Genomic DNA, 22,136 nt, shown 5'->3' on the forward strand with positions numbered 1-22,136 from the left:
CTCCGACATGTTGCCGCAAAACGCACAGTCCTTCTCCAGGTGCGTCTTGTCCTCATGTAAGCAGTAAAGACAAAAGGAGTGTTCGTCCTCCTTAAAGACGTTCTGCAGCTGGCATCCAGGGCAGACCCTGAACAGCTTTCCGGGCGTCGAGCTTCCCTTCTCCTGGGCCATGTCCGGGACGGGCCTGAGAAAACTTCTGGAGTCCTCCAAAAGCGTAGCTCGACGAAATCTTCACCCTTGAGGGGCGCAGACGAATCCGACACGGGTCCCCGTTGATCGGATGGAGAGTCGGTGGAGCTTGAGGCTCTTTTGACCGAACAAAAACGAAGTTTTTGAGAAAAAACGTGAAAAAATAGCACTAACGCTCGAGAGCAATAGCACGAGGATCCCAACACATGAACGTGCGGTAAAAATCTGAAGATGGCTGCCAGAGGCGGGGCTTAGGTAGAGGGCAGTCATTGGCTGTGGTCAGTATGACGCAGAGACCAGTGATTGGTTATTACTACGAAAGACAGATCAGAAACGAAACTGATACTGGTTTTTTCTTTACCGAGGATTCCCAGCCTGACGACGGGGAATATTCATGAGCATGTGAATCCATGCCAGACCCCATGCTGGAGAAAGATGGTTTCTATGGGGGTGAGAAAATCCCATAGACATTAAACACAAAAATAGCCTAGAACCCATATAGCAAAAATGCCTAAGAGTGGGAAAAAGAGTCTTACTCTTAGCAGGAAAAAGAAACAAACCCTTCAAATCCAGCAAAGCTGCTGGGGGACTCCATAGGTAAGGGAATGAGAACTCTCCCTAACATGCAAGTGCAAGGAAAAATTAAGGAGAAGAGGGGAAGGGAAATATGAGACAAAATAAAAGCAGCAACATTACTATTCCCGACGACAATTGCTGTAGTGCATGAGTATACAAGAGGTGGGGGAGGAGGTAGGAGGGGGAGAATGGAGTGAGGGGGAAGGAGAGGAACAAAACAAATGACTAATCATACTAGGTCAGACGACGATTCAGAATAGTGCAAGGAGGGGAGGGGGGAGGAGAAGACAAGGGGGGGAAGGGGGTGAGACAGACAAGCTGATATCAACGGTAACAAGACAAATAATAAGAGTAAGTGCTAATGGACAAAAAGGGGCGGACGGGAGGAGGGGAGGGGAAAGGTGACAGCAGAAGACAGGCAGCTACGATTACTATGCCTGACGGCAAATTGAGGTAGTGCCCTGCTTTTGCAAGAGAAAGTGGGAGGTGGGGAGGGGGCAAGAGAGGGTAGTGGCTACGAAGACCGACGACTACGATTACTGTGCCTGACGGCAATTGAGGTAGTGCCATGCATTTGCAAGAGAAAAAAAAAAAAAAAAAAAATGAGGAAAAACCAAAGACATCCCACCAAGCTCTGTACCGACATAGAGGAGGGAGGCCCAAACATACTTGAAGAGGTCGGACAGAGTGCCGGAAGCACGGGGCAAGGGTACATCCAAGGCAGGCACTTGGACAGCAACAAGAGAGCCGGGCCCGGCCCAGTAAAAAGGGAGAAGGCAGAGGCACCTAAGGCACAACGACATCACAGAGGGGGACCCAATCGCAGAAGTACTGGAAGAGAGCATACAGGATGGCGGTGCAGATCGAGGCCCCCACAAGGCCAAAGGAGTGGAACAGCAGACTACTGGGGAGGGGGAAGCCAAGCGGCCGGCCCAGATGACATCCAAGGCGAAAGCCCGCCCGGGGAAAACAAGCACACTCGGGGGAAGAGACCCAGGGTACCCACCCCACCGTGTGGCCGGCGTTGGAATCGAGAGAACAGGGCAAGGGAGGTATGGACCGGCACAGGGAGCAGGCGGAACCCGAGGCAGAAGAAGGCAACACCCCAATGACCAAAGTAGATTTTTGGGCGGAAATGCAAGCACTGCAAATCACCCTAGCTAAAACCTTCCAGGACCAGTTTCAGCTGATGAGATCGGACTGAAACGCAGCACTAGGTGAAATGAGGCATGACGTAGGCCAATTGGGAGAACATACTACTGCTAGAGAGGGGGCTCCAGGAAGTAGACAAGGAGACCACATCGAATAGTGAGGCCATAGAGCGCCTCAATGTAGCCACGCAGAACCTGGAGCTCCAGCTAGAAGACCTATAGAACCGGTCGAGGAGAATTAACATCAGAATTAAGCTACTCCCGGAATAAATATTGGACAAAGACCTTAAAGGGACAACACAGAAGATCTTTGTGGGCCTGCTGGGGGCGATGAACCTGTAAGAGGTCCAGTTGGATCAGATACACAGGATGGCACGTCTAAACATAGGCTCGAACGCCAGGCCTTGAGATGTCCTGGTGGCATTCTCGAGATACGGACAAAAAGAGACGGTCCTTAGAGCGGCCAGGCAGCAAGAACCGCTAAGCTTCCAGGGCCAAGAAACAGCCCTGTTCCAGGACCTAGCAAGTAGCACACTAAACAAGAGGAGATAGATGAACCCAATAGTAAAGTAATTGGCCAAGAAGAACATTAAATATAAGTGGACCTTCCGGTTTAGACTAACTTTCGAATGGGAGGGGACCCAAAAGAGAGTAACATCACTCCAGGAGGCGGCCGATATGCTGGGCCTGGACCTGGGCGAGGATTCAGTGAATGGGGGCCCACCATCGGGAACTAAAGGAAGGCCCAGACCACGGGAGTGGTCGTTTGCAGGGGAAAGGCGCAGACAGAGGGCAACCCTGAGGGGCCCACATCCGAAAGGAGGGGGAGAACCTGGAGAAACAGGCAGCAAGGAAGGGTGAAAGGAAATACATAACACCCACCAGTAGATTATACAAGGGGGTTGTGGTCGAATAGGCTTAACAAAGGGCAAGGGGACAGGGAATATAAAACATGCTGGAACCAGTAAGGGTGGAGGTACCCTTGGGAGATGGGTGGGTGAAGACGAGGGGGCTAACTGTATCATCCCGAAGTTAGGGTTGGGGCTGAGGTGGGGGGGCAAGCAGGGGGGCAGAAGAGCCAGCAAGAGAGGAGGGGCAGGGGAAAGGGGTGGTGGCGGAACAGGGGGACGAACACAGGAGATGGGGACACAAAACTAGGAAAGGACAGGCGAGGGAGGCACATGAGGGGAAAGGTTCCGGACCCGCAAGGGGGTACTGAAAACAGTGCAGGGGACGCAGCAGGTTCAAGTGGATGACCCACAATGTGAGAGGGCTTAACACCCCTCTCAAACATAAGAAGCTGGAGAGATTCACAAAAGCAACAGGCCCGGACGTCCTAGCATTACAGGAGACTCATCCCCTGAAAAAGAATCAGGGGCTATTTCGGATCAGGGGATTCTCCCAGATCTTCCACGCGTCGGGGCCAACCAAAGCGTGCAGGGTGGCCCTAGCCTTCAGAAACAATATTGACTTCAGAGTAACCGACAAACTCAGGGACAAAGGAGGGAGGTACATCTTAGTCAGGGGAGAGTGTATGGAAATGGTGCACACAGTAGTGTCAACATATGCTCCAAACACAGGTCAAGAACGCTTCTTAGGCGAGCTCCTGAACATATTGGAAGGATTTGCAAAGGGATACATAATCTTAATGGGAGATCTAAACCTGGCCTGGCACAAGGAGGGGGACAGGCTAACCAAGGAGGGAGAAAGGTGGGGAGAGGGGGGGGGGGCAGCCGTAGCGTTCCCCCCCAATTGAGGGACAAATTTGAGCGTGTGGAATTGAAGGATACCTGGAGAGCGGTGGAGGGGCAAAAGGAGGAGTATACATTCCTCTTAGGAGTGTATAGTACGCAATCTAAGATCGATTATATATGGGTGTCAGCGCGTTTATTGGGGAGGATAGTGATAGCGGACCACACAGTGGTATCAATGCAGCTAAATGGGAAGATGCGCAAACCGGGGGTATGGAAATGGAAGCTCCCAGGGGAACTATTGAGGGATCCAGTCATGGGGGAAGAAATAGAGGGGAAGATCAAAGTGTTCTTTAAACTCAATAAGAGCTCGGAAACAAGTGAAAGTATCATGTTGGAGGGCTTCAAGACTACCATGAGGGGGGAGTTCATAGCTTTAAAAGCACAAAAAGAGAAGAAGCTGAAAGCCCTGGAGGGGCTTGGGAGAGGTAGAGGAGGCATGCCGGAAGGCAGCGGTCTCTCCCTCAAGGAAAACGCTTGCAGAATACAGAAGCGCAGTGGACCGCAGCTAGAGGTCCTCAGAACTAAGAAAGCTGAAAGCGCGCTGTTTGTGAGGCAGAGATATTACGCTAAAGCGAACAAAGCAGACACTCCCGACGCATCTCCTGAGGGAGTCGCAGCGCCAGAACACAATAGTAGCCATACAGGACGAAGGGGATGGGCGCCTCACCCGCACGGAAGATATACAAGGCCAGATGGCCAGTTTCTATAGTGCCTTATACACTACACAGAACCCGCAGACCCAGAAGAAAACTGACTTCCTCACAAGCATACATCTCCCTAGGATACCCACGCAGGAGCAGATAGGGCGGGAGATAACAGAGGAGGAAGTGAGGAGCACAATTAGGCAGATGCGCCCGAATAAGGCTGTGGGCCCGGATGGATACACAGCAGCCTTCTATAAAAGGTACGCCCACATCCTTAGCTCCATCCTAGCACACCTATTCAACACCTTTAGGACGATGAGACAACATCCACAGAGGGAACGAAAATGACCCTTGTACCCAATCCCAACAAAGATTTCACAGACTGTACATTATATAGACCCATCGCCCTTATAAACATAGACACCAAAATATTCACTAAAATATTAGCGAAAAGGTTGGAGGGCTATCTCCCTAGTTTGATCCAACAGGATCAGGCAGAGTCATCCTGGGCAGACAAACAGAAGACATTAGCAGAGTCACACACCTGGTAGAGAAGCACAGAAAACGTCCACTCCAGCGGTCCTACTAACACTAGACGCCGAGAAGGCTTTTGACTGGGTGGAGTGGCCGTTTCTGTTTAGGGTGATGGAGAGGATGGGCCTGGGGGGAGATTTCCTCAAAATGGTCCAGGCAAATTATAAGAACCCGAGGATGCATCTTTTGGTAAATGGATCAGTGTCCTGTCCTATTGCACTGGGAAGAGGGACCAAGCAGGGGTGCCCGCTCTTGCCCCTTCTGTATGCAGTGTACTTGGAGCCCCTTTTACAGGCAATATGGGAGGATGGCAAGATCCAGGGTATCCCATTCGGGGCCACACAACATAACGTCACGGCATTCGCCGACGATATGTTACTATCTCTCACCAACCCCAAAGACGTGTTAGAAGCTTTTCAACACCTACTCACGGAGTTCGTGGAAGTCTCAGGTCTGGAGATCAATCAGAAGAAATCTGAGCTCCTAAACCTCTCGCTTGGCAGGGAACAAGCTAGGGAGTTGAAAGGAATGTCACCTTTTAGGTGGAGCCCCAGGGGATCAAATATCTGGGTGTCAATATTAAGCCATCCATATCGGAGTGGTACGCAGCCAAATACCTGCCTGCGCAAGACGCAATAAGGAAGCAGTATAGGAAGTTGAGAAACCTCAGGGTCTCATGGATGGGCAGAATGGCAGCGGTAAAAATGGTCATGCTCCCTCAGTTGCTCTACTTATTTCAGGCAATCCCACTGGCAGTCCCCCCAGACTTTTTTAGGGAACTAGGGAAGGCAACCAGGGAATTTATCTGGGAAGGAAAGAGGCCACGATTTAGCCGCCACTTACTGATGGCACCTATAAAACAGGGCGAACTAGCTCTTCCCAACTTTAAGCAATATATTAGGCGGCACAGCTCAGGGTGATACGCGACTGATTTATGCAAAACGAGGGGAAACAGTGGACCCAAATGAATAGGGCCGTAGCTCTGCTTTAACAAAGGCAACAAACCCCTTGTGTAACACCTCACCCCACGGTCAGAGGCAGACCATAAATATTTGTACAAAAAAGGAGAAGAGGTACATCTGTTCTAATCTAGTGGCATCCTCATCTATCTAGATGTGGTGCTTTGTAGTATCATCTCACCACTAGTCCTGAAAAAATTGACTTGGTACACAATACCCAATTCTAAAAAGTTCTAAAACAACAAGACCCAAGATTTCACCCACATGGCGGGTATAACATAAACCTATTGGGATGAATTACAACAACAATTCAATATACATTTACAATTAAACAGACACTCCATACACTTAAAAAAAAAGTCATTTCACAAAAACACATATCCCGACATGTTTCAGTTCTTATCAGCTTCGGATGCATGAACTTTCTTCAGAGGACCCGAACCTTTCTTTACACAAATGTTTTCACCGCCATGCAATCCAGGGTCAAGCTAGGGGGATCCAAATTCAATGTGGAAACACCTACAAAGGACAACATATACCACCACCAAAATAGTGAGCTATGTTCTTTAAGTAACTCAAAACTCCTCTACCGACCACCCAAATGGTTTCTAGAGAAACAAGGGACAGGTCTTTCCTGAGACTGTCCTTTACAACAATAACTACTTTACCTCAACCTTGGACTTGAGTAGTGCTCGTGTCCAAATCCGCAAAACATAGCTGCAAACTTCTTAAATCAAGTTTATATTTCCCAAGAGCTTCATTGTAGCTCAACTGGTTCAGAGCTCTATACAGACATAAAACAACAACCAAGAAAACAAAACCAAGGTCTTACAAAATTAGGAACTAAAATACCAGCACCATTCAACGCATGTTCTCCAGGCTATATCCCATCACCTTTATTTCACCATCACTAGTGAAAATACCTCAATTTTAGCAGTCAAATCGAATTGGCTTTCCAAACAGGTTTTACAAATGCCCAAAACCGTCTCTTAATGTGAAGGTGAAAACCCAGGAGGGACGTGTATTCTTATCCCTCACCTTTGATGGCCACTGTAAGCAAAAATGAAAGTAAAACAATAAGCATATTACCGCAAGTATGGAACAAGCAATCCACTTTCAACATCAGTATCGTATTGAATACAAGCCCTGGATAGTCACAGATCAACTACCTTATTACTAAGTACAAGAAAATCCTTCCCTGTCAGAACCCGGGATTACAATGTGTACGCTTCAACAGTGATTACCTTGCTAAATCCAGTAGTTCGATTCTCCAAAATGCAGTGCCGCTCGTATCGAACACCAACCGCCGTCTAGCATCGTGCCCTTATGTAAACAGAAAATATCCTCATTTCATTAACATCAAAAACGGACTACAATTCCACCCATTTAACATTCCGGCTCTCAAAGTGGGAAGTCTCCGATCCTATACCGTTGTAGGAGCCGGCATAATCTGAACAATGGAATGGTACCAACATTGATTTTACAACAGCACACGTAACAGACGTGGGATCAAAGGTGCTTCTTCATTAGCATCAGCGTGACGCATCTCGGCATAGACAACGGACTAAGTATACAAAAAACAAGCGCCATCTTAAAACAGTACAGATTCAAAATAATACAAAGTGGGAAGAAGAGAAGTATGAAGTGTATCCACTGGATTGCATGGTAATGTTACAAATGATATGAAACAGATTAATATGCATATGCATAAATATAACTTCTGTCTTTAGGACTGGATATTCGTGCAGATTTCTTCTGATTGATCTCCATCCCAGAGCCTTCCCCGAACTCCGTGAGTAGGTGTTGAAACAAGTGTGATTAAAACCGAACAATCAGTATGTATGGATGTAACAACCACAAGACAGTAAACAGGTAGCAGAATTACAGGTAGCCTTAAAGAAAAATAATTTCCACCAACCTGAACACATCTAAGAACATTTGCATCAATTCATCAATGTATTTTCTGAGCTGGATATGTATATATGTACAATCATAAGGCACTCACCATCAGTAAGTGAGGGTATCATACTCAAGCTGTAAGAAACAATATACAAGGACAGCACACATATGATAATGAGTCATATGTTCACACAATGCCACTCCACTTCCTCATTGAGACCTCTAATAAGGCTCTGACATTTATAGATAATGTTTTGTTCAAAGTTCAGGAGTCTCTGATAAATATCTTGTTTGTTGGTGCCACGAAACTTGTTGATCAGCCTGGATATCCAATCGCTCTACACAGTGATCCCCAGAGAGCTACTCTGGCCGTCATTGAAGAAATCTTAAATAGTAGAGAAGATGGCCATCCCGTGAGTAATGGTTTCATTATGTGGTGTGCAGAGTTCGCTCTTACTAAAAAAAAAAAAAAACAATTTCAGGGCACGTATTATCAACAAACAGAGGGCACCGCGATGGGTGCTGCCATGGCTCCCAACATAGCCAATTTGTACGTGGAGTATTTCAAAAAGATGTTTGTGTATATTGACACTAATCCATTCAAAATCCATCTATTTAAATGGTTTTGTTATATAAACGTCATTTTTATTCTCTGGCATGGATCTGTAGAGGAGGCTAATTCTTTTGTAGATTGGTTGAATTCATGTAATCCATTTTTGAAGTTCACGAGAGAGATTAATGAGCAGGGAATACATTTTCTGGACATCACCATTTTCCATCATATGCAGTCTTTGAAAGTTAAACCTTATAGTAAATAAACAGACAAGAATGCTCTCTTACATTACACAAGCCATCATGCCAATCACATTAAAAATAACCTCCCATTCAGCCAATTGATTAGGCTTAAGAGAAACAGCAGTTTGAAGGAGGATTTCTGCGACAGTGCCCATGCCCTCTTTAACAAACTTGTGAGTAAAGGCTATCCGGCTAAGTTGATTAAGCAATCTTCCAAACGGGCATTCAAAAATAATCGTGATGCTTTGTTAGAGAAGAAGGAAAGATGATAAGAAAACTGGAATTGTTTTTGTTAATACTTTCTCCAACCTTTCTTATAAAATCAAGGGAATTGTTAGGAAAGTTTGGAAAAAAGTATATAATGATGGGGCTACTCCACCTCCCCTGGTGGCTTTTAGAAAAAGCCATAACATAAGAAATATGTTAGTCAGAAATGATATAACTGTTAAACACCTATACCCAGACAAACCACCCTGTGCGGTCTTCCAACTGTCAAAGGACATTTCCCATGTGGGCATTGCCTGATGTGTGGATTTACAAAAGAAACAAAACAAATCAAGTTGAATTCTTCTTTGACCTGGGAACTCAATGAAATGACAAACTGTAATACTGAAAATGTGGTCTATTTAATAACCTGCCCATGTGATTTACAGTATATTGGCAAAACTAATAGGAAGTGTAGGACATGCATGGTTGAACATCAGAGTTGTATTAAGAATCAAGTTACAGCAGCTCCTATGGTGAAACATTTTTTGGAAATGAAACACACCCATGAAGATTACAAATGGGTCATTCTAAAAAAGATTCATGGCACCAACAAGCGAGATATTGATCAGAGATTCCTGAACTTTGAACAAAAAATGATCTATAAATGTCAGAGCCATATTAGAGGTCTTAATGAGGAAGTGGAGTGGCATCGTGTGAACATATGACTCATTATCATATGTGTGCGGTTCTTAAACATTGTTTCTTACAGCTTGAGTATGATACCCTCACTTACTGATGGTGAGTCCCTTATGATTGTACGTATACATTTCCAGCTCAGAAAATACATTGATGCATTGATGCAAACGGTCGTAGATATGTTCAGGTTGGTGGAAATTATTTTTCTTTAATGCTACCTGTAATTCTGCTGTTTACTGTCTTGTGGTTGTTACACCATACATGTTGATGGTTTGGTTTTAATCCCTCTTGTGTGTGCACGAATATCCAGTCCTAAAGACAGAAGTTACATTTATGCATATGCACATTAATGTGTTTCATATCGTTTGTAACATTACCATGCAATCCAGTGGATACACTAAATACTTCCATGCTTCCCACTTTGTATTATTTTGACCCTGTACTGTTTTAAGATGGCGCTTGTTTTTTGTATACTTAGTCCGTTGTCTATGCCGAGATGCGTCACGCCGATGCTAATAAAGAAGCACCTTTGATCCCACATCTGTTACGTGTGCTGTTGTAAAATCAATTTTGGTACCATTCCATTGTTCAGATTATGTCAGCTCCTACAGCGGTATAGGATTGGAGACTTCTCACTTTTAGAGCCGGGATGTGGAATTGTAGTCCGTTTTTGATGTTAATGAAATGAGGATATGGTCTGTTTACATAAGGGCGCGATGCTAGACGGCGGTTGGTGTTCGATACGAGCGGCACTGCATTTTGGAGAATCAAACTACTGGATTTAGCAAGGTAATCAGTGTTGAAGCAGGCACATTGTAATACTGGGTTCTGACAGGGAAGGATTTTCTTGTACTCAGTAATAAAGTAGTTTATCCGTGACTATCCAGGGCTTGTATTCAATAGGATACTGATGTTGAAAGTGGATTGCTTGTTCCATACTTGCGGTAATACGCTTATTGTTTTACTTTCATTTTTGCTTACAGTGGCCATCGAAGGTGGGGGATAGGAATACACGTCCCTCCGGGGTTTTCACCTTCACATTAAGAGACGGTTTTGGGCATTTGTAAAACCTGTTTGGAAAGCCAATTCGATTTGACTGCTAAAATTGAGGTATTTTCACTAGTGATGGTGAAATAAAGGTGATGGGATATAGCCTGGAGAACATGCATTGAATGGTGCTGGTATTTCAGTTCCTAATGTTGTACGACCTTGGTTTTGTTTCCTTGGTTGTTTTTTTATGTCTGTATAGATCTCTGAACCAGTTGAGCTACCATGAAGCTCTTGGGAAATATAAACTTGATGTAACGCTCACCTGATTCCCACAGAGGCGCAGGTCTGGCTTCGAGCTGATGCTTCTTCAATGGTGAAGCGCAGGACTCTGAAGATGGACAGGAAAGGCCCCTCTACTCTGGCTTCTCTGGCTCGCAGGAATATTCCCCTGTGCGTGAAAAGGGAGTATACCTACTGACTGAGTTATGCTCAAGCCTCCCACTCTCTTCCAACCCTCCACGATACCCTTCCACGATTCCCCGTGAAGTCTCACCTTAGGGTCAGGAAGGATGAGCTCTCCATCCTGCTTCTGATGCAGGGGCGCGTTGAAACCCAGTTACTTCACTGGATTGAGGATTGATGGGAGTTCAGGTAAGCTTGACTATTCAGGGTAGGCGCTGCAAAAGTTCTGCTGCAAGTTCAAAAGTCCAAGCTTAATAATAATGTTCATTGTCTTGTTGCAGCAAGCGCTAATGCTTATGTCTTTTTCCCCTTTGGGGCCGGGGTTCGGAATGCCGGAGATATGGCGCCGACCCGAAGTGAAACATGCAGTTCCAGTAAATGACAGGTAAGTTCTGGATGAGCGCTCGGGTAATGTCTTTGCAATCACTCATTCAATGTCTTTGTCTTTTTTCCCCATAGGGGTCCGGAAAATGCCTGGAAGCGGCAAGACCCGAAATGAAATGGGAATGACCCAACAGGTAAGTCTTAGAAGGAAACTGAGCTTTTCCTATTCCTTTCCTTCTCTCACCTTGTTCTTGTCTTTTTCTCTCTAGGCTCTGGGAAGTGGCTGTGGATCCGGATGATCGCTGCTGAAGATGGAGGCGTCCAGGATAGGTGAGTGAAATGCAGCGCTGCAGCGATCGTAGCGAAATGCTTTTAAAAATGATGTCTTCCTTTTCAGGATCGTCGGTGTGATGTCACCGTAGTGCTGATTTAGCAGGTAAGGTCTTTTGTCTCTCTTTGCAGGTGACCCGGGATACTGACAGGCGTGGCTGAGGTCCAGATGCAGGAGCTGACACGGTGAGCGTCCAGCTGCGAGGAGCAGAACAACGCGAAGCGGGAGTTGCTGATCGGGTGTGGTTTAAATAGCTTTGGAAGAAGTTCCAAGTGTGTATCCTTCCACCGATCAGGTATGTATCCTTCCCCGACCACACCCGGGTGGAAAGTAGTCCCACAGGTAAAGTAGTTCCATTCAGGTATCAAGAGGGCCTGGATGTAGCAGCATGGTCTGCATCAGGTAAGTGCACATTAAAACACTTGAACACATGTCTAGCTTTATGAGCCTGGCGCCTAAGGCGCCAGGACAGGGGTCCAACATGAGCCTGGCGCCTAAGGCGCCAGGACTGCGTCCAAAGGGCCCCAGCTTGGGCCCGCTGGCACTCCCCTGGGGGAAATGATGCCTGCCTCTGGGGTTGCTGGGTCGGACCTGGCTCCTTGGAGTTAGGCATCATGACACTTGATTTAAGAAGTTTGCAGCTACGTTTTGTGGGTTTGGACACGAGCACTACTCAAGTCCAAGGTTGAGGTAAAGTAGTTATTGTTCTAAAGGACAGGCTCACGCGAGACCTGTCCCTTGTTTCTCTAGACACCATTTGGGTGGTCGTTAGAGGAGTTTTGAGTTACTTAAAGAACATGGTTCACTATTTTGATGGTGGTATATGTTGTTGTCCTTTGTAGGTGTTTCCACATTGAATTTGGATCCCCCCAGCTTGACCCTGGATTGCATGGTGGTGAAAACTTTTGTGTAAAGAAAGGTTCCCCTGAAGAAAGTTCATGCATCCGAAGCTGATAAGAACTGAAACATGTCGGGATATGCGTTTTTTTGAAATGACATTTTAAGTGTATAGTGTATTATAATTATTTGGTGTCTGTTTAATTGTAAATGTATGTTGAATTGCTGTTGTAATTCATCCCAACAGGTTTATGTTCTACCCACCATGAGGGTGAAATATTGGGTCTTGTTGTTTTAGAACTTTTTAGAAGTGTTTCCTTTTACTTTGAGAAAAAATTTAAATTGTGAAATTTATATAATGTATTGTGTACCAAATCCATTTTTTCAGGACTAATGGTGCTAGGGCAGTAGCTCAACATGATTGAGGGAGGTCCTCTGACTCCTGCGCCACCTGAGGCCAAAGCACATATACGTGAGTGTGATCACCTAGAGACTAGCTAATACATGGGACAAAGTAGTAAAAAACAGGGGGTCACAAAGTTCCAGTCACCCTTCACACCAATTTTTCACAATAAGGAGTTTACATCGGGACTAGAAAGGGGAGCCTTTGATAAGTGGAGAGAGGGGGGCTGCAGGACAATTGGGGACATCTTCCAGGAGAATAGAGTAAAATCCTTCATAGAGTGCAAACAAGATTTTGGGCTAGGGGAAGGGGAGAGGCTCAGGTACTTCCAGCTGAGACACTGGGTAATGAATGGAGAAATAAGAGCAGCAGCTACCCTGTCAACTCACCCCATTTGAGAGATTCCTAATGAAAAACAATGACACAAAGGGGCTCATTTCGAATATATAGAGGCTATTGGATGAGGCCATTGATCAGCGAGTATGGCCATACATGACCAGATGCTGGTTACGGAGATCACAAGGGAGGAATGGGAGAAGCTCTGGAGAAGGATCCCCAGGGTGGCAAAGGCTGTACAGCTCCGGGAAGCATGGTATAAATATATCTTTGGGTGGCACTACACCCCATCCTGTCTACACAGTATCTACCGAGAGGTATCCAAAGACTGCTGGAGAGGATGCGGGGAGGAGGGAACCACAGAGCCCATATGGTGGGAGTGTCCCTATATAAAACCATTCTGGAGGGAGATCTGCCAGACTCAGGTCCAAGTCTTCGGGGAGGGGGCTAGAGGCGACCACTAGCAGGTTTCATTGGGAGTGAGGGGAACGGGAACATAGGGGGAGAGCGGGGGACGAGAAAAGGCAAGAGTGCTGCTGTTAACACTGGCAGTGATGGCCCTCAAAGCACAAAGATGGAAAGGGCCGAATGTCACAACAGAGCAAGATTGGCTACGGAAGGTATGGGAGCTGATAGCACTGGAATGGGCCTCATATGCCATGAATAAACAACCTAGGGAAATTTGCAGAGGAATGGAGGGAAACCCTGACCTTCCTGAGGGGAGACTACAGGATCCAATGGTGCCCACAACGGTTGAACCTCTTAGACTTGAACTAAAACCCCCCGAAGGGGCCATGCCAGCACCAAACAGAGACTGCACGCTGCCGGTGGGGAAGAGGGGAGGAAATGGGGGGGGGGTGAAGTTTGCCATATTGTAAAACAAAGAGATTTCTTTTTTTTAAATGGTCCCCTTTTCTTCCACCTCACTTACTCAGTGGGGCTCCAAACTGTCTTGATCTTATTTTAATTTACGTTCTGTGAGTTGCCAGGCTAAATGAGCTACGCTCTTCTTCCCCTTTTCATACTTCTTTATTCTGTATGATATCTTCATTGTTTTGCAGATGTAACAATCAATAGGTAAGTACTGTTTATGTTGGCGTCTCTGCCAATGTTGTAGTACCACTGTAGTAACCATCTGTCAGGATTAGTCAGGCGAGTACAAAGGCAGCGAATATGGCAAGGGAAATGTGCACTAAATCACACAGTGAATAGCTTCAAATTAAACTACGTGCACACAGGAACAACGACTCATGTATGCTAGAACCCAGGAGTGCAAATAGAGTGTGACAACAAAACCAATATATGAAAAGGGATGTGGGGTAAGCACCTGACCGCGAGGAAAGTCGGCAAGCGCCTTACCCCCAATTGCTGTTACAGGTACTGACAGCGCTAAACCCACGTGGAGGGCAAGCAATGACAGGATCTGTGAACTAACACTCTTGATGGTATTAAATAAGGGAACTAAAGAACAGTACTCACGAGGACGAGATAAACCTCTTGAATGTCAGCTAGCCCACGAATCCTGTAGATGAAACTGGGACCCAGAAAGGCTATAACAGCAATGGGAGGAAAAACTAAATACCTAAGTTGGAATAGTGTTTACAAATTAGTGAGGAAAACATAAGCATTCACACAGGAGCTAGCTACAACCGCACACCACACCTAAATATCAAATGGGAAATAAATGCAGTTGTGCAATGGAAAACATGGAATGGATCCCAATGGAAAATAAGGATCAGGAGCAGGGAAAAACGAAATAACCAATGCAAACTTCCCCCTACCCCTCCAAGGGAAAGACAGGATGCTAATCTAAGAGGAAGGCTAAGGCATACGGGTTTACAGCAGCAAAGGACAGAGTCAAAGAAATATAGAACACAGACAAACTGGGCTGCATCTAAAAGGGGAAAGCACTGAGAAATGCTGCCTGCAAACAGAGGAAGACAAAAAGGGAATCAAGGGAGCAGAAATCAATTAGCGCATGAATCCGAGATTCAGGGCGGAGGAACAAGAAAACAGGAACTAGGAACTAGGTACAAAGGCAAGGAACAAGGGACTAGTCACAACAGGAACACTGCAAACGATGACCAGCGCTGGACTGAAGTAAGACTGAGGCTTTTAAAGCTGCTTAACGAGCACACGCCTCGGGTGTGTTGATTGCTGCACCTGCCGCCACAGCTGTTACCTATCCTCCACCCAACCTTGTGTTGCAAGGGTGGAGGTGGAGCAGTGGGCCAGGCATTCTGGGAAGCATAGTCATTTGGTTAAAGAAGCATGCTGGCTGCCAAAAACCTGGAATGGATCCGGAAGGGAAGTAGCTGGGAAAATAGGGATTTAGCGCTCCCAAATCATCACAGCACTGTAGCATAAAGTTCGGAGGAAAAGTCCAGTAGGGAATAAACCCCAAATCATGCCCCCAAATGGTGGGAACGGGAGCGAAGGGAGCGAGTCGTGACACCATGTAATTTTTAGAAAGGCCTTTCACCATCTGCCCTATTACAGAGCTTTCAGGTGCATTGTGCTAGTCTGTGTGCAGTCTGACAACCCTGTAGTCATGGATGCATTTATCTGGATGCATTGAAATAGCTTACATATGAACTCTTAGCAAATACCACAGTAACCATTAAAAAAAAAAACTGCATCCACACAGGCATGAGCATGCCCTCTAATTTGATCAAGACTTTGCTAATGTTAGAGTTCTCTGTAGCCTTAGAGTTGTCGGGTGACTCCATTATCAGTGGGGAAACTATGCCCAATCCGCGGTCTTTCAAATTTCTCCAGAAATTGCATTCTGAAAGTTCCCCACTTGGGCACTTCCAATTAAATAAAACAGACTAAAGGAAAAGGGAAATTCAGGATTGGAGGTGGGTGTCTCCGGTGACAGTCATCTGTTAACCATTTGTAGCTTGTATCCAGCTGGATTGTTTTGGCTGAGTAAGCATTGCTCTAGTATTTTTATGGAAGTTGGGGAATTCAAAAATTATCTTGGGCTGCATAGTCAGGTAGAAAGATTCAAGCCTGGCATTTGAAGGTGGGAATCAGAGAGTAAAGTCCTGCTTCGCTTACTACACTTGAAGTGGCAATGTCTCAGTATGATACTTTGCCAAATCAGCATAAAGCAATGCCTTGTCAAAGCTGTCCTGTAACTCAAAGAAAACCGCACCAACTTGGGTAATATCAACTGGTGATTTCTTGATCTCAAAACATAGATCGTCAATAATGGTCATAAACACTGAAAATATCTGCTTGTTACCGGCCTGCCTATCTGCCTTTTTAACATTGTATTCATAAATAAATAACAGCTTCAAAGAGCACATTGGTGTACACTTTTAAAGTAATTTCTTTTTGACATTTGTCACATTAAAAAAGAAGAAAGCAGTGAGACAGATAGTACAGCTAGGAAGATTTTCTAGAGGTCCTCGGGTGAGGGCTTGTGAAAAAGAAAACTGTTGTGTTAGGCAGTGTTTCCACAATGTTAGTTCCAACTTGCACAATGGTGCGACTCAGGAATCTGGCACCATTCTAAGGATTGGAGAGGAGTGGTAGTAAAGTAACAGCTTACATACACAGTAGAATACTGAAAATATAGTCTTTATGCAACGGTATGTAGGTAACAGCTGGTAAGTCTGAAGAAACTTGCGGTATGGCCAGGTTGAGGAAGGCAAGAAGTAGTGGACGCACAAGTCTGTGCTGGTGCCAGAATTGAGTGTTGGTCGCATTGTCCACTTTTGTGGCAGGGTTTGGAAGCAGAGCCCATGCAGATGGCTGGGCAAAGAAAAGACTCTCAGGTATGACCAGTCAAAGACCTGTTTCGGGGGCACACATAGGGATGTGGAATGAGATGTCCAAGACACTCATCCAGCCTAAAATGGATTGCATACATCCAAGTAAGCCTTTGTGAATTCTGAGTTAGAGCTCACATAGGCAAGATGGTGGTCCCAGTCTGGTAAAACAAAAAAGACCCACAAACAAAATGGCCAGGCCAGAGGGCTGTAAAGATGACACGTTTGCCACGTTGTACAATTTCAAGAACCAACTGACTACCAGTGCGATAAAAAGAAATGCATAGCTGCCACCATTAGGTGACAACCCATTTTGGGTAGGAAAACTCTTCTGGGGAACAATGAGGTACTTTAGAGTTCCAAGCTCAGCATATCAAAATGAGCTACAACTTTCAGTGAGGCTTTAAGTCGTACTGCTGACAAAAGCAGGCCAAGGATACCAGAAAGATGATGTGAAGTGGGGTGGAGGGGGACGGGTGTGATGGGTGGGGGGGGTTCTCAAATTAGCCAAGTAAACATATGAATGGATGTCTGCCCTAACAGAAATCATGTAAAACTGAAAAAAGAACTGCAGCATCCCATGAAGCACCTGGGTGGTAGTAATAGCTCAGTGCATTTTTTCTGCATGAGAAGTTAGGATCTTTGGACACAAATTTTTGGCTCATTGGGATCCACTTTTTTTTTTTAAGACTTTACACTAAAGGCCTTCTATTGGCAACTAGCTTCTGAAAGTTATTTTCGGTGGAGCTAAAGAGTTATTTTCACTATTTTTGTCCTCATTTCTATCCTGTTCCTGGGGTAATGTGCACTGGAAGGATGGACATGCTGTATGCATCGATTTTAATGTACACCATCACTCTCTAGACGAGTGTGATATTTGCCAAAAAATGCTGTAGAGGCTTCTAAACGGCAGAGAAGTGATAAGGTTCAAAGCTGCACTGAGATGCAATCTTTATCTTCAGCTTCAAGGCCCTAGCTAACCCTCAACAAAAGCCCATGATAAGGGAATGCCAATGCTCTAGGGATTCTGTAAATAGCTTTGATGCTCCCAGAAGTCCCTCAGGTGTAGGGCAGCATCACCAGCTATCATCCCCCCATGTTGCAATCCCACATCCACCCACGCTTGCATATTAATTTTGTTAGTAAGCAATACATCCATGGAACATATGGCAACAAAACACCCATGTGTGCTACTCATCTAGAATCTCACTGGCACAGACAGTGAATACTTCTAAATCTGCACTCATCAAACAGGCTTAAAACTCATCTATTCCTCTGCTCCCACCCCATTTATTCTCTTGCAGAACCAAGTGTCATAAGGATGCCAAAATGGCAGAAGAGGCCCTCTACAAGACCTGGTTACATTATATTACACATGAAGAAAAGCATTAGTGAAATGCAATTCCAAGATGAAATACCTGAACATCGGGTGATTTCAGTATGAGATTTGTGAGGGGGACATAGTGCTCTGGCGGAAGAACATAGTCTTCAGAATACCAGATGTTCATTCGAAGAGAGCCAAGATCATCAGCTTTGGAAGACTTGTTTCCATTGTCGCGTGGTTGCAGCAAGTACCTGCAGAAAATACAGTGCATTAAAGCATTTACCAATGTGTACACATGTAGATGCATGTTGATAGTTTATTTTGTTTGAACCACGTTAGCAAGGCAGAATATAAATGGAGACTGTCAAAATTATCAAACAAATGGATACATTAAATAGGCTAAGAAAATAATTTATTTGGTTGGCTAACAAGGCGACTTTGTTCAGACTTGTTTGCTTCTAGACAAATACTCCTTCAAAACGAACATGGTTTAGTTGCCTTGTGGAGCCAAGGATTATCATATCCTCCCTGTCCCTCCAAAGAGACTTGAATAAATGAAGTACACTGTGATGCATAGTCCATTCCTCTCCTGCAGCCTCACAAAAAAAGCATGAATGTCTACATCACTAGTTGACTTTCGATGTATGATCTAAAAAAAAACCTCCTATGCACACTATGTTCTTTTGGATTGCTAAACATGGTTTATACAATGGAGCATGTGGCTGGAGTGGTGACAAAAGATGCAAGCTAAAGCACTGTTGCGTTCCATCTAAAAGAGTAGTAGGCATGGGGTACGGTGTGTTACATATTACATTGGTCTTGGCCTCATCAAGTGGGCGGGGAGGGGCTACCACAAAGCAAACCAAAGGCAGTCCCTAGCGCTTCAGGGCAAATGCAACAGATAGAAGGCCCCAAACCCTGTACCAAATTGCCAATGTGTCTGCAGACTTCTCCAGTCTTGCCGCCAAGTGCACAATTCTATTGGTTGCAGATGCAGTCCAGCTGTAGGATGAGAGCTGGAAAGAGCAAAGCAATTCATCAACTTCCCTAATGTACCAACAGAACGAGACAGCAAAGACAACCACGGCACCACAGACAGATCGCGGCAGCAGCCTGGCAAAAGAGACGAAGGCTGCAGACGAGCACTGCTACAATGTGGAAACCCACCAGACAGGACTGGCATAGTGTCAACCAATCCACATAGAAAGCAGCAATCCCCTAGATCACCAAGGGCAATTACCCCAAGTTACCAAGACAGTCCTGGTGAGCAGAGCACGATACGCGAACTTGGACATTGAATTTCCTATGTCGCTATGACCATCACACGGCGAGCACATGTGGAGAAGGTGGGTGGGGCTTAGACCCCGGTTGAAGACTTCCCCATGGACATACACATAATGGGAGTGAAAGACGGATCTGGATTGCCCAGTGAAACCTGTCTTATCAGTACAGAAGGAAGGAAATGTAAGCAGGGGACAGGAAACAGGAAATGTGGTTTATTTAGGTGAGGTCAGCAGTGTAGGAGGACCACCAACAGACCAAGTGACGGCTTGTGGAGCAGACTGTTAGAGAAGGTGAGGCATTGGTTTAGGAGTGAAAGTGATTCTGCAGTGTGAGCCTAGGTGTTTGTGTTGTGGAGGAGTAGAAGTTACTGTAAGGAGTGGATGTTGGTACTGAGTGAAAGGAGGGTGTTTGAGGAGGTTTCGGAGAAGGAGAGGAGAGAAGCAGGATAAGTGAAGTGGTGTGGGATGAGAAGTAACATCAAAGAGTGGAGGCGAGAGAAGGGAAGAGTGAAACATGAAAGGGACAGCGGATTGGATGGAGGTCTAGAGTAGGGGTAGGTAGAAAGAGTAGAAGGAATGTGGTAATAATGGGCGTGAGTGAACATAGTCTAATCAAACTCAGTAAGTGTAGGGCACGATCCCAAATAGAAGACTAAACCTTAGTGAGATTAGGCAAAGTTAGGATGTCCCTGTAGGAGACAGTGAGCCTGCATTTATGGAATCCTCATTAGTCCAAGGCAGACCTTCCATAGTAGGGTTTATTGTCCGGTAGCACTAACCCGGGGTTACGGATACCTGGGTTAGGTTGAAAAGCACATGGGAGACTAGCGAGAGCGGAACAGCCCTAGGGCCAACACGATTTTAATCAACACCCTTGAACTGTCTACAAGACTCAGTGTTTTCTGTGCCATCTGAGACGCATAGTAAACTCACCTGCAAAGTGAAATTTGTGGAACTCTTGACTTTTTGGACTCATTCGTCAAGCACAGAGAGTGTTTATCAAAGATTTAGAGGTCAATTTATTAAGATAAGTCTAAACTACATTTCATTACGCGCTTGCATTCTGCATGTTCACTCAGTGGACTAACACTACAGATCACAGGCCACATCAATTAAGTGCTATCCAATGCTTCAATTCAAATCTAATTTGTAAAAACAGACCCGCAATAGATCATGTATGTGAAATGTCAATTTCTTTTATGACATACTAAATGTTTACTATATAATGAGTCCACTTAATGATAATCTTTCAATTTTAACCATTTGCAAGAATTAACCTGGTACCTAAAGCATGGTGCAAAAATACTATCTAGCCACATAAAAGTTACCTGCCACCACAATTCCATACATACACGCAGCACACCATCTCTTCCTTGCCAAGAGTCAAATATCACAAGCCAATGGCTAGTGCAAATTTTGGACCCTGATCTAAAGGACAAAAAATAAAAATCACGGACAAAGCCAGTAGGTCTAGCTTTAATAAATGCCACTTGCAACCTTGTATGTCCAGCAATAATATCCATCACATACCCAGGGAGAGCCTTGCATATCTAGATATTGACATAATGCTGGAAGCAGTCTCCAATGCCAGTATACGGCCTATGTATTTCCGTAAAAAACATGTATGCCCATTTACAGCCAGTATGAGATCCGGTCGGCTCCTAGTAAGAAAATAAGTCTAACTGCGGGTTGGTGCCACATCCAATGCTTCTAAATTGTCTTCAAATAACAGGAGTTATTTGAAGACAATTTAGACAATAACACAGGGATGTATCTGTGCATTGACAAATTCTCACCACACAAATGGTTCTGTTAACATGATAAAATGCACCCTGTGCAGGTCCAAAAATTGCCAAGCAGAGGTATAGTAGAGATACAAAGCATGATGTTGCCCCTGTGTTAATGAAATGTATTCTTGATAATCAACACAAAATGAAATGGTGATGTTATCAGTGGTAAGCATTTCAAGTTGCAAGCTATTAGCCACGCATAATGTCACTTGCCCCCTAAATTCTCCACATACATACATACAGCTCCCCATTTCTTACTTGCCAAGAATTAATGATCACTAGCAAACAGCTAGAGGCAAGTGCGAATTATGAGGCTTGCACATATGAACTTAATAACTTTCTTTACTGCCAAGAGCAGTAATTGAAGCAAAAACCAGAAGAAAACTATATGCAATTTTCCCCCCAACAATAGGCAGTATGTGCCAGAAGTTGTCAAAGAGGATACAATTAAAAAGACACTATGGAAAGTCTTAAAAATGACACCCATAAAAAGAGTAAAATATTATATGAGTGTGTAAAAAGGTTCCCACTCACTGAGTAATATGGACAAATAATATACCAGTCCAGCAAAAAGTTCTGTGGTCGACACTGGTCAGGAAAATGTATCATTGATATGAAAATCTTACCCAACAAGCACGTTGTATGGGCAAGGCAGCTTCCTCAGTGGAAATACTGACATTCTCATGAGATGAGAGAACCATGGCTGTCAAGCACACATTGGGGCCACCAGGATTAGTGCGACTTGTTCCTGGTGCATCTTGTGAACTATCCTGTTGAGTAGGGGAACTGGGGAAAAAGTGCAGGCAAATCTCCCTGACCACATTATCCAGAGACCAGTCAGCGAGACAAGGGTACACTGGAATGGACTGCCTG

The 22,136-nt window shown here is 45.0% G+C and overlaps 1 protein-coding gene across 1 annotated transcript in view; it reads right to left on the reverse strand.

Moving 5' to 3' along the window:
* The window catches only part of RASA2 (RAS p21 protein activator 2), a 1,321,178-nt gene that overhangs the window by 680,746 nt on the left and 618,296 nt on the right, over positions 1-22,136 (reverse strand). Inside the window, exon 10 of the mRNA XM_069618287.1 lies at positions 18,285-18,441. Within this exon, the coding sequence (XP_069474388.1) occupies positions 18,285-18,441 (157 nt within the window). The remainder of the gene's footprint in view (positions 1-18,284; positions 18,442-22,136) is intronic.

This window comes from Ambystoma mexicanum, chromosome 10, assembly GCF_040938575.1.
Source record: "Ambystoma mexicanum isolate Mex_15411 chromosome 10, UKY_AmexF1_1, whole genome shotgun sequence".
NCBI classification, from domain to species: Eukaryota; Metazoa; Chordata; class Amphibia; order Caudata; family Ambystomatidae; genus Ambystoma; species Ambystoma mexicanum.